General features: G+C 39.2%; 1 protein-coding gene across 3 annotated transcripts in view; it reads left to right on the forward strand.

Moving 5' to 3' along the window:
- LOC105476688 (oligophrenin 1) overlaps positions 1-21,803 on the forward strand; it is a 368,226-nt gene that overhangs the window by 117,630 nt on the left and 228,793 nt on the right. For all 3 annotated transcript variants that reach the window (XM_011732840.3, XM_011732841.3, XM_011732839.3), the window contains exon 3: positions 9,477-9,572. In XM_011732840.3, coding sequence (XP_011731142.1) covers positions 9,477-9,572 — 96 coding nt within the window. The remainder of the gene's footprint in view (positions 1-9,476; positions 9,573-21,803) is intronic.

Raw genomic sequence — 21,803 nt, forward strand, 5'->3', positions numbered from 1 at the left:
GCTCACTGCAACCTCTGCCTCCTGAGCTCAAGCTATCCTCCCACCTTAGCCTCCTGAGTAGCTAGGACCACAGGCACACACCACCACGCCTGCCTGATTTTTTGTATTTTGGTAGAGACAGGGTTTCACCATGTTGGCCAGGCTGGTCTCGAACTCCTGAGCTTGAGTAATCTGCCTACCTCAACCTCTGAAAGTGCTGGGATTACAGGCGTTAGCCACTGCCTTACCCAGCCAATTTATTTTTTGTGAAAGAACTTCACCATGCCATCTTATTTTAATCCCCTGACAAGCCAATGAGGTAGATGATATGTTTCTTTCACAACTGTAGGAACTAAAGGGAAGCCACAGTAACTGGTAAGTAGTAGCATTCTTTTTTTTTTGATTAATTGAGGCCCAGGGAGGCAAGTTAACTTGCCCAAACTCACAAAACTGATTTGTTTCAGAGGCAAGACTAAAACTCCTGTCTTAGTGATATTTCCACTACCTCATTTTGCTTTGGAAAGGACCACAACCTTACCAGGTTATGATTCATTCAAACTAATAAATCCATAAGTATAAAGGGATGCATGTGTTAAGAGAACATTTTTTATTTTAAAACAAAAGTAGTCAAAACCACAAAGCCTAGGAATCCCTTGGGCATTTTTATTGTGTAATCTACTTTAGAAGTAGAGTTGCATCCTTGAAGTTTTGAGTCATATTGAAACTTAGCTACCTAAGTTTCATCCCAATTAAAAACTAGGTGCAAATGGAGTTATACACAATGCAGGTAAATGTATATACCTGTACTTGTACGTAACATTTTATACATGTTTTCCTGTTCTATACATGTTGTGTTGTAGTTTGTCTCCTCTGTAAGTGGAAACTAATTAGGACTTGGGCTTCATTATTTCCTTTTCTTGATACACCCTTTTTCCACTCCCTGGGTTGATCTGTACCTTTGGCATTAATATCTCAGAACAATTTTCTGTAGGTTATCCTTATGCAGCTTTTATGGCATAATGGATTACTGGCACAATTCACATGGAGTTTCGGATATCCACTGGCTATAAATTCCTTTTTTTTTTTTTTTTTTTGAAATAGGGTCTCGCTCTGTCACCCAGGCTGAAGTGCAATGGCATTTGATCTCACCTTACTGCAACCTCTGCCTCCCGGGCTCAAGCAATTCTCCTGCCTCAGTCTTCTGAGTAGCTGGGACTACAGGTGCACACCACCACGCTCGGCTATTTTTTTTTTTTTTTTTTGGTAGAGACAGGGTCTCACAATGTTGCCTAGACTGCTCTTGAACTCCTGAGCTTCAGGCAGTCCGCATGCCTCAGCTTCCCAAGGTGCTGGGATTACAGGCGTGAGTCACCACGTCTGACCCACTCTATAAATTCCTAATGTAATACAGCTATAGTAATGAAACTGTAAGCTGTGCTAAATTTGTGCAACATTTATTTAATATTCCTGGGACCACTGAAATGGCAGTAAACTGCTTATATATTAAAGTGGATTTGGGGGCTGAGTGCGGTGGCTCATGCCTGTAATCCCATCACTTTGGGTGGTCGAAGTGGGAGGATCACTTGAAGCCAGGACTTCAAGACCAACCTGGGAAACAAAGCAAGAGTCTGTCTCTACAAAAAATTTTAGAAATTAGCTGGGTAGAGTGGTATGTATTTGTAGTCTTAGCTACTTGGGAGGCTAAGATGGGAGGATCACTTGAGCCCGGGAGGTCAAGGCTGCAGTGAGCTGTGATCCCACTGCACTCCAGCCTGGGCGACACAATGAGACCCTGTTTTAAGAAAAGAAGATGAATTTGGAGAAAAAGTAGATTTAATTTTTTGGACAGCTTCAATCTATTAAATTAGACCTTTAGAAACTAAAAAGTTGATTTATTCTTTTAAAGTCATACATTAATTTGGCTAACATTGAGGACCTGCTTTATACTAGACATTATTTTAGGTTTTGAGATTATGGATAAGAAAAGATTATCTTTTCTCTGAAGCAGCTCACGTATTTTCCTCCTCCTTCATTCTTGCTCCCCTTCTTTTTATCTCCAAACTTCCCATTCCAGTTAGTTACTGATTCCTCCCCAATATTTCAATAAAGTTTCTTGTAATCTAATGCCTAGAATCTTTTTCTAACATTTGCTCCAGTAATGAGTAGTAGTCAGCTCCAGTAATGAAGAGCTCATTATCTTTACCTGGCTTCCCCCTAAAAGCAGAGAGAGCTTGACGCAGAGGCTTGGGAGCAGAGGTAGTTTAAGTAGAAGCAAGAGTGAGGGACAAAGGAAATGATCAATGCAGGGAGTGAAAAAACAGTGAAATGGGAAAGGAGGAAAAGCCAATATTTGGATGCATTATTGAGTTGGCCAATGCTCAGACAACTGGTTTAATCCTGCTGTAGCCTCTGAAGAGCCTTATGAAATATTACTGAGAACTATCCAGCTGGGGACTGAACAGTGGAAGAATTTATTCAGCAGCTCCCTCACTATCTGTATGTTTTAATTGGTTCTTTTAAAATTATTATTTTATTGATATTTTCTCTTTGGTGAGACATTGTTCTCAGTCTTTCCTTAGTTCCTAGGCATGGTATCCCCTTGAGCATGGACTATTGTTTCCTGTGTCTTAGTCTGTCTCATAATTTTTTGTTGAAAAGTGAACATATAAAATCATGTGGCAACTCTGGGAATTAGATATTTTCCGTTCCCCAGGGTGATTGTTTGTTATAGTTTGCTTATTTATTGACTTTTTGGACTAATTATATAAAGTGTGTATTCTTTGTTAGAAACCACTGAAGCCTCTGGTAGGTTTGCTTAGTGGGCAGCTAATGATTGAACAATGATTTAATTTAAATACTTTGAACCAATAAGCCTTGAGCTTTTGCTGCTGGTCATTGTGTGAATTGGGATATGCTTTCAACAACATTCATCTAGGCAGATGACCATTATGCCTTATCTTTCTCTTCCTGCTTGTGCAGAACCTCAAGGCTAAGCAAGAGGTGAGAGATTAGGAACTTCTTAAGTCTTTCATAGGCCTATGCATAGCCTGGAACATGCACATATCCTTTTTTATGACCCATGTCTTTCTAGATTTTACATTGCAACTTTTCAAAGCCCCCGTGGGCATGTCATTGTCCATTAAAAAATTATTATGGTTATTATTTTGAGATAGGGTCTGTCTCTGTTACTCAGACTGCAGTGCACGTGTGATCACTACTCACTACAGCCTCGACCTCTTGGGCTCAAGCAATCTTGCCACTTCAACCTCCTGAGTAGCTTTGACCGCAGGCATACACTACCTCACCTGGCTATTTTTTATTTTTATTTTTTCTAGAGATGGGGTCTCACTATGTTACTCAGGCTAGTCTCGAACTCTTGGACTCAAGTCATCCTCCAGCCTCAGTCTCCCAAAGTGCTGGGATTATAGGAATGAGCCACCAAGCCTAGGGTGTTCTTCGATTTTATTTAATTAATTATTTTTGTTTTACCAAGTGTTTTGGTCAGCCTCCTGTTAATTTCAGCTTGTCACACTGCTTCAGGTCACCATAATCTTAAACTATTTGAGATGATTATTTTTGACAAATTCCCCAATAGTGGTGTTATTTTCACAGAATGAACTTTAAGTCAGAACAAACTAAGACAGATTTTGAGTATAGAGCTTATAGGACATATTAAACTGGATGGCAATTTTCTGGGGGTAGGGCCTTGTGAAACTTCAACCACATTCTGCCTTCTCTAGTGGCTGCTAAGCTGTTGATTTTCACAGCTGTTGTAGCTTTGTGACTGTGGGTTTTCAGTGTTACTGCAGAGATGGAGATGGTGCTTTGATTAGGCTACCTTAATATACCAAAAAGGTCACTGTTCTTATAGAGATTCAGTCTTTTTAAAATTAAATAAAGAGTATTCAGATTGCTAAGCCCTTTGTTAATTTAAAGAATATTTGCAATACATTTATCTGGCAAAAGACTCGTTTCCAGAATACATAAAGAAATCTTATAGTTTAGTAATAAGACAACTCAGTTATAAAATGGGCAAGAGATTTGAATAGACCCTTCTTGGAAAAAAGATATGCAAATGCTCAATAAATATATAAGACATTCATATCATTAATCACCAGGAAAATGCAAATTAAAACTAGTGAGATTCTATTACACACCCATTAGAATGACTAAAATGAAAATAAATAAATAAATAATAACCAGGTGTTGGCAAGTATGTGGATCATCTGAAATTCTCCTGCAGAATGCAAAATGGTATAATCACGTTTGGAAAAAAAGGTCATTTATTTTATAAAGGATTGATAAAAACATTTTTATTTGATACATATTTGTACATATTTATGGGATGCAGTGGGATATTTCAATACATGTATATAATGTGTAATGACCAAATCAGAGTAATTAGCATGACCTAAAATATTTATCATTTCTTTGTCTGGGGAACATTCAAAATCCTATTTTATAACTATTTGAATATATACAATAAAATATTGTTAACTATAGTCACACTGCATTGCAATAGAAAGTGGAACTTTTTCTTCTATCTAGCCATAATTTTGTATACATTAACCAACTCTTCTTTGTTTCTTTGAGACAGGCCTAACCAACTCCTCTTTATCCCCTGCTCCTCCCTACCCTTCCAAGCCTCTAGTAACCACTACTCTATTCTCTACTTCTATGAGATCAGCTTTTTTAGCTCCCACATATGAGTAAGAGCATGTGGTATTTATCTTTCTTGTCCCTGGCTTATTTTAGTTAACATAATGTTTTCAAGGCTCATCCATGTTGCCATGAATGCCAGGATTCATGCTTTTTAATTGCTGAATAGTATTTCACTGTGTATATATATTACATTTTCTTTCTCTTTCTTTCTTTCTTTCTTTCTTTCTTTCTTTCTTTCTTTCTTTCTTTCTTTCTTTCTTTCTTTCTTTCTTTCTTTTGAGATGAAGTTTCGCTTTTGTTGTTCAGGCTGGAGTGCAATGGTGTGATCTCGGCTCACTGCAACCTCTGTCTACTGTGTTCAAGTGATTCTTGAAACTAAACCACACATTCTCAGCCTCTCAAGTAGCTGGGATTACAGGCAAGCACCATCACACCTAGCTAATTTTGTATTTTTTTAGTAGAGGTGGAGTTTTACCATGTTGGTCAGGCTGGTCTCAAACTCCTGACCTTAAGTGATCCACCCGCCTTGGCCTCCCAAAGTGCTGGGATTACAGACGTGAGCCACTGCGCATGACCCATTTTCTTTATTCATTTATATATTGATGAACACTGAGGTTGATTCCATATTTTGGCATTGTAAATAGGTACTGCAATAAAAATGATGTAGATATCTCTTTGATATACTGCTTTTGGGGTCTTTTGTGATTCCAGAGAAATTGTAGCATTTGTTTTGATGTTTCTGTGAAGAATGCCCGTTGCATTTTGCTAGAGATTGTACTGAAGTATAGATTGTTTTGGGTAGTATGTTCATTTTAACAATATTAACTTCTAAAATTCTTGAACATGGGATGTCTTTTCCTTATTTTTGTGCATCCTATTCACTTTCCTTCTTCAGTGTTTTATAGTTTTCCATGTGTAGATCTTTTACTTCCTTGGTTAAATTTATTCCTAGGTATTTTATTTTTTTGTAGCTATTGCAAATGTGATTGCTTTCTTTGTAAAAATTTTTATATTTTTAAGATACAGGGTGTCACTTTCACCCAGGCAGGAGTGCAATAGCATGATCATAGCTCAATGTAGCCTTGAGCTCCTGGGCTCAATCAATCCTCTCGCCTCAGCCTCTCAAGTAGCTAGGACTACAGGCTTGCGCCACCACGCATAGCTCATTTAAAGAATTTTTTTTGTGTGTGAAGACAGGGTCTCACTATATTGCACAGGCTGATCTCAAACTCCTGACCTCAAGAAATCCTCCTGCCTTGGCCTCCCAATGCTTTGAGATTAAAGGCATGAGCCACTGCAACCCACTGTGATTGCTTTTTAAATTTCTTTTCTTTCTTTCTTTCTTTTTCTTTTTTCTTTTTTTTGAGACAGAGTCTCTCTCTGTTGCCCAGACTGGAGTGCAGTGGCAGGATCTCGGCTCACTGCAATCTCTGCTTCCCGGGTTCAAGCGATTCTCCTGCTTCAGCCTCCCAAGTAGCTGGGACTACAGGTGCATGACACCATGCCTGGCTAATTTTTGTATTTTTAGTAGAGATGGGGTTTCACCATGTTGGCCAGGCTGGTCTCGAACTCCTGACCTCAAGTAATCTGCCCGCGTTGGCCTCCCAAAGTGCTTGGATTACAGGCATGAGCCACCGCACCTGGCTCTTGATTTCTTTTTAGCTAAATGTGGCACTCTGGTTATGTATACTTACCAATTTACCATGTAACCCATGCATTGGAGAAATGAAAACGTATGTCCTGAAGAGGCTTGTGCATGAATTTTCATCGAAACTTTATTCACAATGGTTAAAAACTGGAATAAACACTGATGTCCATGAAGAAATGATAAATAAACACATTGTGGTATATTTACATAATGGAGTGTTACTTAGCAACAAAAACAGTAAATTACTGATACAAGCAATAACATGGATGAATTTTAAAACATTGTGCAGACCTAAATGAGTCTATTTTGTATGATTCTATTTTCATGAAACTCTCGAAAAGTATCGTGATGAAAAACAGGTGTCTACACTAATTAATTAATCTTGTTCATATTCTACATCATTCCCTTAAAGTTCAAAGTGCCTAAAAAGCACTATCCAACTACATTCTATAATGTGTAAGGGAAAGGTGAAGTGAAGAAATTGTGGAAGACACATACATAAGTAAGGTGATGGAGAGAGGACTCTGAAAGCTGGACTGAAAAATATTGACATAGTGGCAGAGTGGACGGGGATGGGGAGGATAAAATGATGAGTTCACATTGTTTGGAGTGATGTAGTGAATTTTAAGATGATAAGGAATTGAATGTGTCACACATGACAAGCATTTCTAGGTTATGTATGGATTTTTTGTAGTCTAGAAGTCATTCACTTCACTTATTTATCTAAAATACATGAGTCTTTTCCAGGACTTTTCTCAGCACAAGGGACAAATATATGGGAACCTGGAACTTGTTTCAAGAAGAGCTGTGAATTTGTGCTTGTTCTTTTTTTTTTTTTTTTTTGAGATGGAGTCTTGCTCTGGCACCTAGGCTCCCAGGCTGGAGTTCAGTGACGTGATCTCGGCTCACTGCAACCTCCACCTCCCAGGTTCAAGTGATTCTCCCGTCTCAACCACCAAGTAGATGGGACTACAGGCACCCGCCACCACACCTGGCTAATTTTTGTATTTTTAGTAAAGATGGGATTTCACCAAGTTGGCCAGGCTGGTCTCAAACTCCTGACCTCAGGTGATCTGCCTGCCTCAGCATCCCAAAGTACTAGGATTACAGGCGTGAGCCACCACACCCGGCTGCTTGTTCATATTTTTGAATGGAATTTGTGTGCATTATTTCATTTGTTCTTTTGATTCTAAAGTGCGGACAGTATTTCCTACTTTTATGTAGTTGGGAACAGTAAATGGAAATGTTTGTGGAAAGTTTCTCATAAAATTTCAAGGCCTTTTGTAGATATAGTGTTTTAAAGGCCCAGAGTCTGGAGAAAAGAAGAGATAGGTACAAATAATGAAAAGGGAGACTAGATGCAACTTCTTCCTTATTCCATGCCTTTATTTTCAAAATACTATAAATGTTGAACATTGTAGTATTTGTGGTTTCTGAAATTTTGAGATAATTTTAAGAAGAGGAATAATTAATAACTGTTCTTTCCTTGGCTCAAATAATATTTAGGAAATACTAGTAGGTGTGGAAGAGCAACACAATAAATGTTTTTATTTAATTTCCCTGAGCATAACAGAGAGCAGATGGGGAATTCTGGGCCTGCCCTTTTTTACTACTAGCCAAGGAAAGCAGAAAAAAATCAATTGTTTTCCAGATATGGAGCCAGTTTTGTGTTCTCGTTGCTGATGTACTGTGAAAGGATTTGAAGGGTGTGCATGCACTTGTCACATTCATGTGGCTTAGATTTGTAGTGGAAAATGTGATTCTAGGTTGTCAAAATTGTGAGAAGCCATGGTAACCTGGTCTGTGTAAAAATGTCAATATTGTTATTATTACTATTTTCAGTGATTTGTTCAAAAAATTAAGACTTAAAATTCTGAAAATAAGTATTTCTGAAAATAAGACAAAGATAAAATGCTAATAAAATTTTTGGCATATAATTTGTTTTAGCCAAATGCTTGAACTTATTGTATTGTATTTTTGCTTAACTATGACAGCTTTTCATTAAAAGGACTCAGCGTGATTGCTTGCTTTGTCTCCATTTTCCTTGGTCTGAGAGCAAATACTCAGGCTCAGTAAGTCCATGCATATGATAGGTTTGAAAACTCAGGATGAGAAGGGTGATTAAACTAGGGAGAGAAAGAAGAAATCGGAAAAGGGAGCCAAAAATCAGCAACAAGCTTAAGCTTTGCTAGAATATGGTCTAACAGGTTGGCTTAGTTGGTAATATCAGTGCGCCTCAAAGTTAAAGAGTATATGAATGCCCTCGGGATTGTGTAAAAGTGTAATTTCTAATTTATTAAGTCTAGGGTAGGGCTTGGCAATATGCATTTCCTTCCACCTCCCAGGTGATGATGCTGCTGGCCTTAGAACCACTCTTGGAGTGCAACAAGGGTCAAAATTTGGGTTGGACCTTTTGGTGGGGACATATTTAAAATGTCTCAATAAAGATAACTTCTCAAAAGTATAGCTAAACATGATTTAATTTTATATCAACTTATACACTAAAATATATTCTAAAATTCAAAATCATTGACCAAAAATAAAAGCATTTGTTTGGCCATGTCACCCTGATTGTTTTCATTCATTGCTTTCTTAGGTTAGGTCTCTTTATAAATACTCTGTGAATAAGTTAAGTCTCTTCGTCTTCCAGATAGCATCCTAACACAGGCTGTCATCTGGTTAACATATAAAATGTCCAGGTGGTATCTGTATCATCATGGATAGGGCTCTGGAGAAGCAGACAGACCACTTGGCTTCTCTTTCCAGCTTTGCCACCCAGCTCTGGGACTTTGAACTCCACACGTATAAAATGGAAAGCTTCTAGTGTATTGCCCATAATAGGGGTTTAGGAAATGTGTAAGGAGACCCTCCTAAGAGTATAACTAAGTAGTTTCATGTCTTCCATGCTTTGAGTAGAGCAGGTCAAAGAGGAGAGGTGTTGAGGATAAAAAACATGTCCCATAACTTTTAAGGACTTTACTGAGATGCCCCATCCTTTCATCTTGTGATTTTAGTTGTTCAAACTTTCTTCTGCATATCTAATCTTTTGTTTTATTTCATTAAATGCTAGTTGCAACCTGCTCAGAGCACTTACCTTTGGTTTTCTTTTATCTGCTCTTACAGAGATGAGGAAATAGATCAAAGCATAGCATTATTGACCATTTTTCTTGTTACCCTTCCTTTGCAGATTATTCCTCTGCTGTTCAGAAATTTTCCCAGACGCTGCAGTCATTTCAGTTTGATTTCATTGGAGACACTCTGACTGATGATGAAATTAACATCGGTAAGTCTTCAGCTACATATGGTCATATACCTGTTGAGGCAACCCTGAGACCATGTAGTCTTTTTGATTTGTGGATACAGAGCACTTGGACATGTTCATCCACTGTGATCCAATGCCAAGGCCCTGGGAGGTTGATTAGGAAGGATAAGGAAACTTTCCCTGCCAGTCCCATTTCCCCTTCACACGATAGCAATCAAAAGATACCCTTAAACTTCTACTGAGGTTTTTGACTCAGACCGTCTGTAAGCGACCTTTTCTTTAAAGCATATTTTCCTAAAGAATATATTAAAAGGGGATTTTTTGGGTTTATTTCCCAAAATGGTCAGAGTTAGATTCTTCTAAGGAACAAATTTCCCTAGAAAGTGTTAAATTAGCATTTGTATGTCTACAACTTGTCAGGAACAGGTTGCTTGGCATCTCTCTTGGGAACTGGATTTAAAAACTCACTCTTTTAGTTGTATAATCTTGGACAAGATATTTCTCTCTCTGAGTCTCATCTTATCCTCTGTAAAATGGGGTTAATATCTATCAAAGATGTTAAAAAGAGGAGGTTATATAGTAGAAGTCAAATGAAGTTTGTATTATTTGTTATGAAGGTAAAGAGGAGTGGTTAACAAACCCCTGGGCCCATTCCAGCTCACCACCTGCTTTTGTAAATAAAGTTTTATTGGAATATACCCATATTCATTTATTAAGCATTTTCTATGGGTATTTTGTGGCACAAGAGCAGCACTGAGTAGTTAGTGACCATTATGTGAAAAACATTTATGAGTTTTCCCAGCACATTATTGGAATATACCCATATTCATGTATTAAGCATTTTCTATGGGTATTTTGTGGCACAAGAGTAGCACTGAGTAGTTAGTGACCATTATGGGAAAAACATTTATGTGTTTTCCCAGCACATAAAGGAGTGCCTGACATATAGTAGATGTTCAGTGAAATGTTGGTAAATGAATAATGGATACATTCAAATTTCATTATTACGAGAGCTATACTTCATTTAATATTTAGCTATTCTTGGAAATATAGCTTATTTCGATTTTTTACTATTATAAGTAATATTTCAGTGAACATTTTTTAGATTTAGATTGGTGACCGTTCTGGTTAAATGTGACTGTGTAACTAGTGAGTCAGATATTTGTATTTGTATTATTTTCTTATTCACTCCAGTTTATTTTACTTCAGTAAGTCTATCCAGGTCCAAGTGCATGACTTATTTAAAAGTTAACATTATGGACTCTGGAATCAAGTAACCCAAGTTTGAACTCTACCTCTACATCTTAATAGCTCTGTAACCTTGGCAAGTAACTTCACCTCTCTAAGTGTTAATTTTTCTTATCTTGTAAAATGGGGATGAGATAATGCCGAGTGTGCACAGTGTTTAAATGAACGTTAGGTATTTCAGCATTATTATTAATGTAAGATAATTTTGTACTTCTTTTTAAAAATAACTGCTACTTGCCTATCAGTTGGAAGATTGGGAGATACATGGTACATGAAATTACATAAATGGTTCCTTTTTCTGGTATGAGGGTCTGATTTTGAACAGGTGCCCATTTACACCAAAGCCACCAACAGATCTGAGACTTTTCCCATGTCTTCCTTTATGTTGAACTTTGAGCCTTAATTCTCTTAACCCCATGAACCTCACTGCAAATGTCAATGAGTGCTATGCAGAAAAAAAGGTGTGTGAGCCTGAGCATAATGACTTATAAACAAAAGAAAAATGACTCCTTGGTGATGCCAGGTTCCTGTGGGGGTCTGTGGGACTCCATCAGAGCTGCTGATTACGACATCTTTGCTGCTTTTTTAAAAAAGAAAGAAAGACAGGGTCTTGCTCTGTTTACCCAGACTGGTCTTGAACTCCTGGGCTCAAGCTATCCTCCCACCACCTTGGTCTCCCAAAGCTCTGTGATTACAGGCATCAGCCACCACACTCGGTCTTTTTTTTTTTTTTAGATGGAGTCTCGCTCTGTCCCCCAGGCTGGAGATCAGTGTGCTCACTGCAGCCTCTGCCTCCTGAGTTCAACTGATTCTCCTGCCTGAGCCTCCCGAGTAGCTGGGATTACAAGCACTCACCACCATGCCTGGCTAACTCTTGTATTTTTAATAGAGACATGGTTTCATCATGTTGGCCAGGCTGGTCTCAAACACCTGACCTCAAGTGATCCAACCCACCTTGGCCTCCAAAGTGTTGAGATTACAGGCATGAGCCACAGTGCCTGACCTTTTTGCCGCTTAATGTATGATTTATAATAACTCTTTAACTCAGTGATAATTTGCCTGCCAATTTCAGAAGCTCCTACTTATCATTTGACCACTGCTTTTAGGGATGCTGACTTAATGAACTGACTTTCGTTATTGAGGACTTAAGAGAGGTTTTGAAAATTCATTGGCCTGTCATGGTCATTGTCCTCGTTGAATCTTATTTTGAAAGCTGGGAATTGTGGTGGTAGTGAGAGAAAGAGCCAGTACTCAAACAGCTGAGGCTGAGGCTCTCTGGAGGCTTTGAGAAAAAGTCTTGGGGACCCTACTGGGAGGCTATTGTTAGGAAAGAGCAGTTGCTTTGGAAGCTGAGAATGCAGAATGTGCCATGCCCTCCTATTGCCAATACTGCTGGCCCTGAGTCAACACATCTTGTTTCACTGGAAAAAAAATTGCTTAAAGCCACTTTGGATGGAATTGTGATACCCTTTTGGATTTCACATTATATGTGCAGAGGGCCTTCTCATTAAAAATTTTTCATTATTGGCTCCAAAAGGTCACTCAGTAGCATTGACCTCATTGTAGGTACTCGTTATTTAGCAGAAATGACAGTGCTTCCTAGAGCTTATGGAGAAAGCCTGAGGATTCTGAAGAGTTCCTGCCCCTGATGATCTGCTCTAGGACTTACCGTGAATAGTTTATATCTAACAGGGACAAGTGGGAGGCCGTGTGTCATTGATCTGACCATGACTTCTTTCACTGCTTTAGAGTTAGATATCTATGCCTTCAATTGGCATTGCCTTGTCTTTACCTCTATGTCTCTGTAACCAAAGGAAATCCCAGGTGTCTAAGAAGTCTTGGGTCTCCTTAGATTTGAGTTTTATTTGTTAGCTATGGGATCTTGGCAACATTAATTGAGCTTGTTGAGCATCTGTTTCCCTCATCAGTATAGTGGGGGAGTATTAATCCACCTCACAAGGTCATGAGGAGCAAATCAGATAATACTTATATCAGAGAGTGTCTGTAAATCATTTAGCTCAGTGTCTGGCATATAGCTGGTGCTCAATAATGCATTGTTATTGACTCTACTAGGAACATTGTAGAAGGTAATTTGTGGAAAACAGTGTTGGTTTGAAATTATATATTTCCCAAATTAACCAAAGGAAAATGTAGGATTGTAAAATGTCCGTGTTGGCAGGGACCTTAAATAGTATTTAGTTCATTATTTCTCATATAACTTCATATCCAAGTCACCTGAGGATCTTTTTTATCCCGTCACAGGACCTACCTTATACCTAAAGAATCAGAATCTCTATAGCAGAGCCCAGGGCCTTGATTTTTACATAGTCTTTATAACATCAGCGAGCATTTTGTAACCCCAGGACAGATCTCAAACTTTTCCAAACTGTCCTCCTTGGATCTTCAGTGTCTCCCATCTTTCATGATCAAATGAAACAGTGGTTTATATTGGGCTTTCATGTAAGAATTTGCTTGAAACATGGGATTTGTAGATTAAACGAGAGAAGCAGACACTTTTAGAGTGCTCCCAAATAGCAGGTGTCATTGTAAGTACTTTATATAAACTAATGAGATAAAGAGAGACAGAATATTAGCAAGTTTATCCCTCAATTCAACAGATGGGGAAACCGAGATCCAGAGGTAGGGACGTGATTGTTGAAGTTCCCACACAGCTACATAGTACCAGATTTGCCACTAGAACCTGAATCTCCTAAGGCCCAATTGATTCATTCAATAACATTTTATTGAGCATCTGCTATCAAGCTTGTCCTCATGGACTTCCCAATCATACAGGTTTTAGCATAGGCAAATGGCTTGCAATGTCACCATAGCACCATGAACTAGAAAGAAGCTCGTTTTCCACATAGGCTTAAGAGAATCTGCCTACTTTTTTTTTTTTTTTTTTTTTTTTTTTTTTTTTTTTTGTGATGGAGTCTCACTCTTGTCACCCAGGCTGGAGTGCAGTGGCGTGATCTCGACTCACCGCAACCTCTGCCTCCCGGGTTCAAGAGATTCTCCTGCCTTGGCCTCCCGAGTAGCTGGGATTACAGGCATGTGTCACTATGCCTGGCTACTTTTTTATTTTTAGTAGAGACTGGGTTTCACCATGTTGGCCCGGCTGGCCTCGAACTCCTGACCTCAGGTGATCCACCTGCCCTGGCCTCACAAAGTGCTAGGATTACAGGCATGAACCACCGCACCTGGCCAGCTTACTCTTTTCTCAGGATCCCTTATATGTATTTTTATTCATTAGTAAATAGGTAGAGCGTGTCCACTAAATGACATAAATAAGGGATTCAGAGACATAGAACACACCTTACTTCCCTCAAGGTGCTCATAGTCCATTAAAGGAGGCAGATAAGTAAATAGACAATAGCAACACAATGTGATAAGAACTACGGTAGAGGTCAGCACATGGTAGCCCCTAATTCAGACTGGTCTGTATACGTGTTGGGGGACAGGATGATGGGGAGAATAAACAAGGAAGCCTTCTCAGAGAAGTGATATCTGAGTCAGTTCCAGGGTTAAGGTGAGACAAGGCAGGTGGCTAGGGTTCAGATATAAGGAGGCACTTACTCTCAGGGTTGTGCAAGTACAGGCTGGCACTTGAGAGTGAATATACCTCCTTAAAGTTTGCAACCTATGTACCTGGGGATTATTTGGTGAGGATCTTCAGAGGGCCTCGTATTTTAACCTCAAATTTCAGTCTTGTCATCACCGGAGCATGGCATCCATCAGGTGAACCCTGATAGTGTAGTTCTTTTCTTCTGTGCATCTACCTTGCTACATCTTTTCCAGAAAATGTCACCCATTGGGTTTTAGTGGGTTGTTTGTTTATGCCTGGGGGAATAAAAGTGATGTTCTAAATCTCAGACTGTAAATCACATTTCCACTCCAGTTATCCTAACATATTTGAAGAAACACCTTTGTGGGGCAAGAAGATTGATTTAAGGTCAGACTTCTAGTTAGAAAGTTCCATCAGCCACCCATTACTGGTTTCTGAGAGATGAGGGTTCAACATTGTCAGTCCCCCAATCCTGATTTTTGTTTAATGTGAATATTATTCATTGCTAAACAACTCACAGAAGATCATAAACCTTTTGTTTGAGATAAAGAAGGGACTAAGAAATAGTCTCTTGAGGGCTTTTGTTGTTGTTGTTTTTTTTTTTTTTTTCTATAAAACCAATTGAAGTATCCTTTGAGAAGTAGTGGCAAATGTCAGTTGTTTTAGAGTCCTGGAGGTCAGGCATCTTAAAAGAGGAATGGCTAAAGTGAAAAAAGAATCACTAATATAAAAGATTGTATTTAAGTAAAGAGCCAGGAGTTGAATTCTAAAGGTTCAGTGATTTTCATGAGATTGGTGGGGGAAAAATCTTTTGGTTATACATCTTGAAGCTCTTAAGCTTATATGTCAGTGCGGTTGGTGACGTTCACAATATTGCTTATCGTTCATATAGGGGCATGCACGAACCAAATATTTTGCCAGACTTTCTTAGTGCTGGCAATAGTTTTTCTGGGGAAAGTTCTAGCCTAATGCACCTTCTGCTGTGGTGATAAGCCCTTGGAGGTTTATATCAAGTTATTGGGCTTGAGTTCATAGGGCTTCTCACATCTTGAGGAAAAGAGAAAAAGCAAGGTAATCAGAAGTCTCTTTTGGGATCTGGGCCATCAGGTTTTAGTTCTCCATGACTGGAAGTCACATGAGAAGAAGATAATTGGGCTGGGTACGGTGCCTTATGCCTGTAATCTCAGCACTTTGAAAGGCAAATGTGAGTGGATCACTTGAGCCTAGGAGCTGATTCTAAATGCTTTCAGGGAAGCATCATATTAAAACATAAAAACCTATGTATAAATGAGAAAATACTTAAAATGGCAGTGGCCAACTTATTACTGGTCATTTTCAAAAGTGGAAGACTTGATGACATTTTATTATCAGAAGAATAATGCACCTGAAAAATACATGAGATTTATGTGGCATTTAAAACAAAAGAACTCAATCCAAAAAATATTTTACAAAAAATCTGTAATCATAATAACCCTATTTTCAAAGAAGAGTGAATATTATATTTATAAAAATTGATAAACACAACCTTTATGAAGAAAAAAGTCTTCAGATATAATAATTCTGACATAATATACCATGAATATAGCAAGCTTATAGTTAGAATATACCAAGAATATATCAATCATATCAAGGAAAGCTGGGCTCAGTGATGCATACCTGTAATCCCAGGTACTCAGGAGGCTGAGGTGGGGGGATTGATTGAACAACCCCTAGCCACCCAAAAGAATATCAAATAAAGAGTTTGAGAAATCTTAATAAAACATACTATGGAAAGCAAGAACATTGATCGTTCTCTAAGAACTTCCTGTATAGCATTCAATTTCTGAAATATGTACATTGGTAACGTTTAGCCCATGCAAGCTAGGGAAGTCTGAACATCTCTTTTGATTTCACGGTACTTCCTATGCAACTCAGACGATAAAAGAAAAAGCACCAAAACGATGCACCGGACAATTAAGGAAGTTATTGTCATAGGGAGAACCTTTATTAATGAGGAACATCTCAAAGAAATGGAAGAAAATTGAAGTATTGTAGAGGCAGATAAACAAGGAGGTCATTTGCAAGTCTTATGGGAGACATGAAGAAGGATAGAGATTGATGTTACATATGAGGTGGTCTTTGCAGTCTAGCCATTTTTCAGAACGCAGAAGGATGTGGGATTTCTTAACACTGGCTGCTTTCCTGGAGCCCTGGTCTCAGGTCCACACTCAGTGGTCCGGGATTCACAAAGCAGGGCACAACGCAGTGTCCTTTCAAAGCTCCCAGGCCCTCTGAGGTTCCACTGGGGAATTTGAGTGAAGAAGATGGCACCCATGCAGAGTGAGGAGACTGCTGAACAAGAGCCCCCTATTCTCATGGGCTTTTTATACCTTTTTGCTTATTTCCCTTCTGACTGATCTGGAGACTGACTGCTGGTTAAGTGCCAGTCAGGGTCAAGTAAGTGGTACAAAATGATTGCAAGATGTTCCTGACTATTGGTTGAGAGATCTAGTGAAGTGAATGTCATTTTCTCAGGAGTATTATTTGGTAGGCCCAGGCTTCAGGCCTGTCTGCCATTTACTCTTTCTCCCTCATTAAGGTCTCTTGGACTCCAGTAATCTTTCACTCTGAGCTCTCTTCTCTATCCTGTTCCTGCCACCATATTTCATCCATAGCAACGACCCTTATATCTTGGCTCACTTTTCTTCATGGGGATATGGTAGGATTTAGAAACATGGTCTTGGATTTGGCTGGACCTGAGTTCAGACTCTGACCTGTTCATTTACTGGCTACATGATCTTAGGCAGTTTTCATTAAAAAAAAAAAAAATTGAGTTTATTGGTATCTTTGCATTATAATATAAACATACTTTATTATAAAAATATGGAAATGAACAAAAATATTATTATTAGCTGCCATATACTGAGTACCTACTGTGTGCCTACTGCTTTGTGTACACTATCCAGTTCTCAGAGCAATTTTAAGGAGGTAGAATGAGGATAATGGAGGTTAAGAAAACTTGCCCAGGATCACATAGCTAATAAGTAGCTTAAGTGAGATTTTTTTTTTTTTTTTTTTTTTTAAATCAAGGTCTGGCTCTGTCACCCAGGCTGGAGTGTAGTGGCAGGATCGTGGCTCACTGCAGCCTCGACCTCCCAGGCTCATTTGATTTTCCCATCTGAGCCTCCTGAGTAGCTGGGATGCACACCTCACCTGGCTAATTTTTGTCGCTTTTTTTTTTTTTTTTTTGAGATGGAGTCTTGCTCTGTCACCCAGGCTGGAGTGCAGAGGCACAATCTCAGTTTACTGCAACCTGTACCTCCCAGATTCAAGCGATTCTCCTGCCTCAGCCTCCTGGGTAGGTGGAATTACAGGTGCTCACCACCACCCCTGGCTGATTTTTGTGTTTTTGGTAGAGATGGGGTTTCACCATGTCGGCCAGGCTGGTCTCAAACTCCTGACCTCAAGTGATCCACCTGCCTCGGCCTCCCAAAGTGCTGGAATTGCAGGTGTGAGCCACAGTGCCTGGCCCTAATTGTTGTAGCTTTTTTTGTAGAGATGGATTTCATCATGTTGCCCAGACTGGTATTGAACTCCTGAGCTCAAGCAATCTGCCCACCTCGGCTTTCCAAAGTGATGGGATTACAGGCATGAGCCACCATGCCCAGCTTTAAGTAGGACTTTAAATCATTTCATTTTTGACTTTAAAATTTACACATGTATGCACTCCATAAAGAATCACAAGTATTTTGATGTATTTTTTTCTTGGCTTTTTTGGGGGTCGAAACACAATTTTCTGCATATAGCTGTACTTGTGTACAATTGTTGTGTACAGATTTTTATATTCTTCTTTTTTTAAAAATAGTGTTACACTCTAGCTATTTTGTCATGTTCAGAAAATTTTGTGTAATTTCCTTTTTAATAGCTTCAATAATAGTTCATTAAGTGGACATACTTAATAATTCCCCAATCATTGGACATTTTATGTGTTTTCAATTATTCATCATCAGTAATAATGTTGAATGCCTACCTTTGGATATAAAGGTTTATCCCCATGTATTCATAATTAGTTCTTTTTGTTTGTTTGTTTGTTTTTTGTAGAGATGGGGGTCCCACTTTGTTGCCATCAGGCGTTCGAGCAATCCTCCTGCCTTGGCCTCCCAAAGTGTTGAGATTACAGGTGTTTTCCACCATGACTATCCCATGATTAGGTTTTAGGTATGGTTTCCCAGATATGAATTTACAATGCAAAAGGGTATAGATAATTTTAAGCTGTTTGATCCACATTGTCAATTTTTATTAGAAATTTACAATTTTTTGGAAGATAGTACATAACACTGTAATTTATATGACCTTGCTAAATTAAACCTCAGTTTTCTCATCACTAAAATTGTAATGATGAAAAATAAAACACTTGAGAAGCATCTACCATATTGCTTTTCCCATCTCACTTTTCTGAACTTTTTGTAATTTCTTCTTTGAAAATTTTCCAAGGATAATGTTCTCTTGCTGTGATCTTTTTTAAAAAGAAAATTCTTGGACTGCTAAACATTATTGAGGAATATTGCAGTAAGTTTTCTAAGCCATGCTTTGTGGTGGTGTTTGTGGCAGGACATGTTGCTATTATTGATGATGGTGTTGTTGGTTATGGTTATGCAGGGCTGTTTTCTTCCATTTCTTAGCCAATTTTCTTAGTCCCCAGTCCTAGTACCTGAAGAGAGGGCAAAAGGACTCTAATGATTTTGGCTCCTTAATGACTATTCTCTCCCACACTCTATAATGGACAGTCTGATCTCACTAAAGCTTTTATTGCCTTCCCATTAATTCTACAGAACTGTTTGCAGGGTTAGTTTTTAGAAGATGCTGTAATTAATTATCCATGATATTTGGTTAAAAATAGATCTCTAAGAGGCCTTTAGGACCTCAAGATTCTGAGTCAGAAATAACCCTTGTCCAAACCTTTCATTTTTGCCCTTTTCTTTTGTCTTTTTTTTCTTTTTCTTTTTCTTTTCTTTTCTTTTTTTTTTTTTTTTTTTTTTTTGAGATGAAGTTTCGCTCTTGTCCCCCAGTCTGGAGTGCAGTGGCATAATATTGGCTCACTGCAACCTCTGCCTTCTGGGTTCAAGCAATTCTCCTGCCTCAGCCTCCTGAGTAGCTGGGATTACAGGTGTCCGCCTCCATGCTCGGCTAATTTTTGTATTTTTAGTAGAGACAGGGTCTCACGATGTTGGCCAGGCTGGTATTGAACGTCTGACCTCAGGTGATCCATCCTCCTTGGCCTCCCAAAGTGCTGGGATTACAGGTGTGAGCCACCGCGCCTGGTCTGCTTTTGCACTTTTCTTGATTCGCTATAGATATGACCAAGGGAGAGTGAATATGAGGATATTTGGGGAAGAAAGCACCATTCGTGGGGCCGGTTGGAGGGACAGTGAAAAACAATGTGACGTAGTGCTTTCGCTATGACTGGGCACTGTAGATAGAGCATTGAAATGGGGTCCTCTTTTGACTGTTCAGCTAGCTGTGTGACCTTGGACAAATCAGTTCCAATCTCTGGGCCTCAGTTTTCTCATGAATAAAATGAAGTAGTTGGACTAAAATAGATGATCTGTAAAAGTCTTAACATTTTTAGAAAGCAAGTGATTACAATCTTAGAATCAAGAGGCTATCTTGACTTTGCTAAATACTTCTTGCCCTGTGCCACATGCTTCTCTAGGCATTTGAAGTTTTCTGATCAAGCAATAAATGTACTCATAGGGCTTTTTCAGGCCAAATATTCAGCAGTGAGGTTTTTCTTGACTCAGCAACTTAATTTTAAAGTGATTTAACAATTACTGAAGCTGTCTGTTAATTGAAAGTAAGGCTCAAGAAGCTCTGACCAGGTTACCATGGTGGGAATGGTTGAAAAATGACCTCCAAAAATTTGATCTTTCATAAAAGCAGCAAAGACACTGGCAGAAATTTCCAAAATCAACTTTTTAAAAACTCCAGAAATGAACCAAAGTTTTGCAACAAAACAAGGCATGTTTATTAAATAAAAATGGCTGAATAGTTGAGAAAACACTGAGCTCTATGACATTTTAATTTGCCATGTTCCTATTCCTTTCTGCAGTTCCATAGTAGCTTTGAAAACTAATGTCTGTATAATCATGCAGTGTGTGCAAACCACCATTCTAGCAGCCATGGGTGAGGGTAGAATGGGTTTGAAGTTACTCAAAATTTGAGAAATATCACTCACAGGGCTTACGTGATTTCAGCTGACTCAGAGTTTACTCTTTAAATGGTTGTTGTTGTTGTTGTTTTACCAGTGCATTTTCTTTCTTTTGTTCTTTTCTTTCTTTCTTTTTTTTTTTTGAGACAGAACTCCTGACCTCAAGCAATCCTCCTGCCTTGGCCTCTGAGATTAAAGGCATGAGTCACTGCAACACACTTGTGATTTTTTTTTTAATTTCTTTTCTTTTCCTTCCTTCTTCCTTTCTTTCTTCTTTCTTTTCCTCTTCCCTTCCTTTCCCTTCCTTTCCCTTCCCTTCCCTTTGCTTCTCTTCTCTTCTTTTCTCTCCCCTTCCCTCCTTCCTTCTTTCCTTCCTTCCCTTCCCCTTCCCCTCCTCCCTCCCTCCCCTTCCCCTCCTCCCTCCCTCCCTTCCTTCTTTCCTTCCTTCCTTCCTTCCTTCCTTCCTTCCTTCCTTCCTTCCTTCCTTCCTTCTTTCTTTCTCCTTTCCTCCTTCCTTCCCTTTCCTTCCTTCCCTTCCCTTCCTTCCCTTCCTTCCCTTCCCTTCCTTTCCTTTCCCTTCCTTTTCCTTTCCCTTTTCCCTTTCCCTTTCCCTTTCGTTTTCCTTTTCCTTTTCTCCTTCCTTCCTTCCTTCCTTCCTTCCTTCCTTCCTTCCTTCCTTCCTTCCTTCCTTCCTTCCTTCCTCTCTCTCTCTCTCTGTCTCTCTCTCTCTCTCTCTCTCTCTCATCCAGGCTATAGTGCGGTAGTGGCATCTTGGCTCACTGAAACCTCCGCCTCCCGAGTTCAAGCGATAGTCCTGCCTCAGCCTCCTGAGTAGCTAGAATTACAGGCACCTGCCACCACACCTAGCTAATTTTTGTATTTTTAGTAGAGACAAGTTTCTCCACGTTGGCCAGGCTGGTCTCAAACTCCTGGTCTCAAGCAATCCACCTGCCTGAGCCTCCCAGAGTGCTAGGATTACAGGTGTGAGCCACCCCACCTGGCCCCTAGGGCATTTTCTGAAAACAATCAGTGGCAGTTGTTTAGTACTACAGTTTCCACAGGCAACAAAAAGAATAAAGTAGCAAACAAGAAACTGAACAACAAACCAAACAGGACAAAATAGAGAATGAGTTATCCTTGGAGAGCTTTAAAGAGCTGTGAGGTATTCCTGGAAATCTAGGAGGTCATGCATGTGAGAGGGGCTTTGTACATACCCAGCGTTTGTACCTGTCTAGAAGAAAGACTTGAGACA

Source organism: Macaca nemestrina, chromosome X, assembly GCF_043159975.1.
Source record: "Macaca nemestrina isolate mMacNem1 chromosome X, mMacNem.hap1, whole genome shotgun sequence".
Classification (NCBI taxonomy): Eukaryota; Metazoa; Chordata; class Mammalia; order Primates; family Cercopithecidae; genus Macaca; species Macaca nemestrina.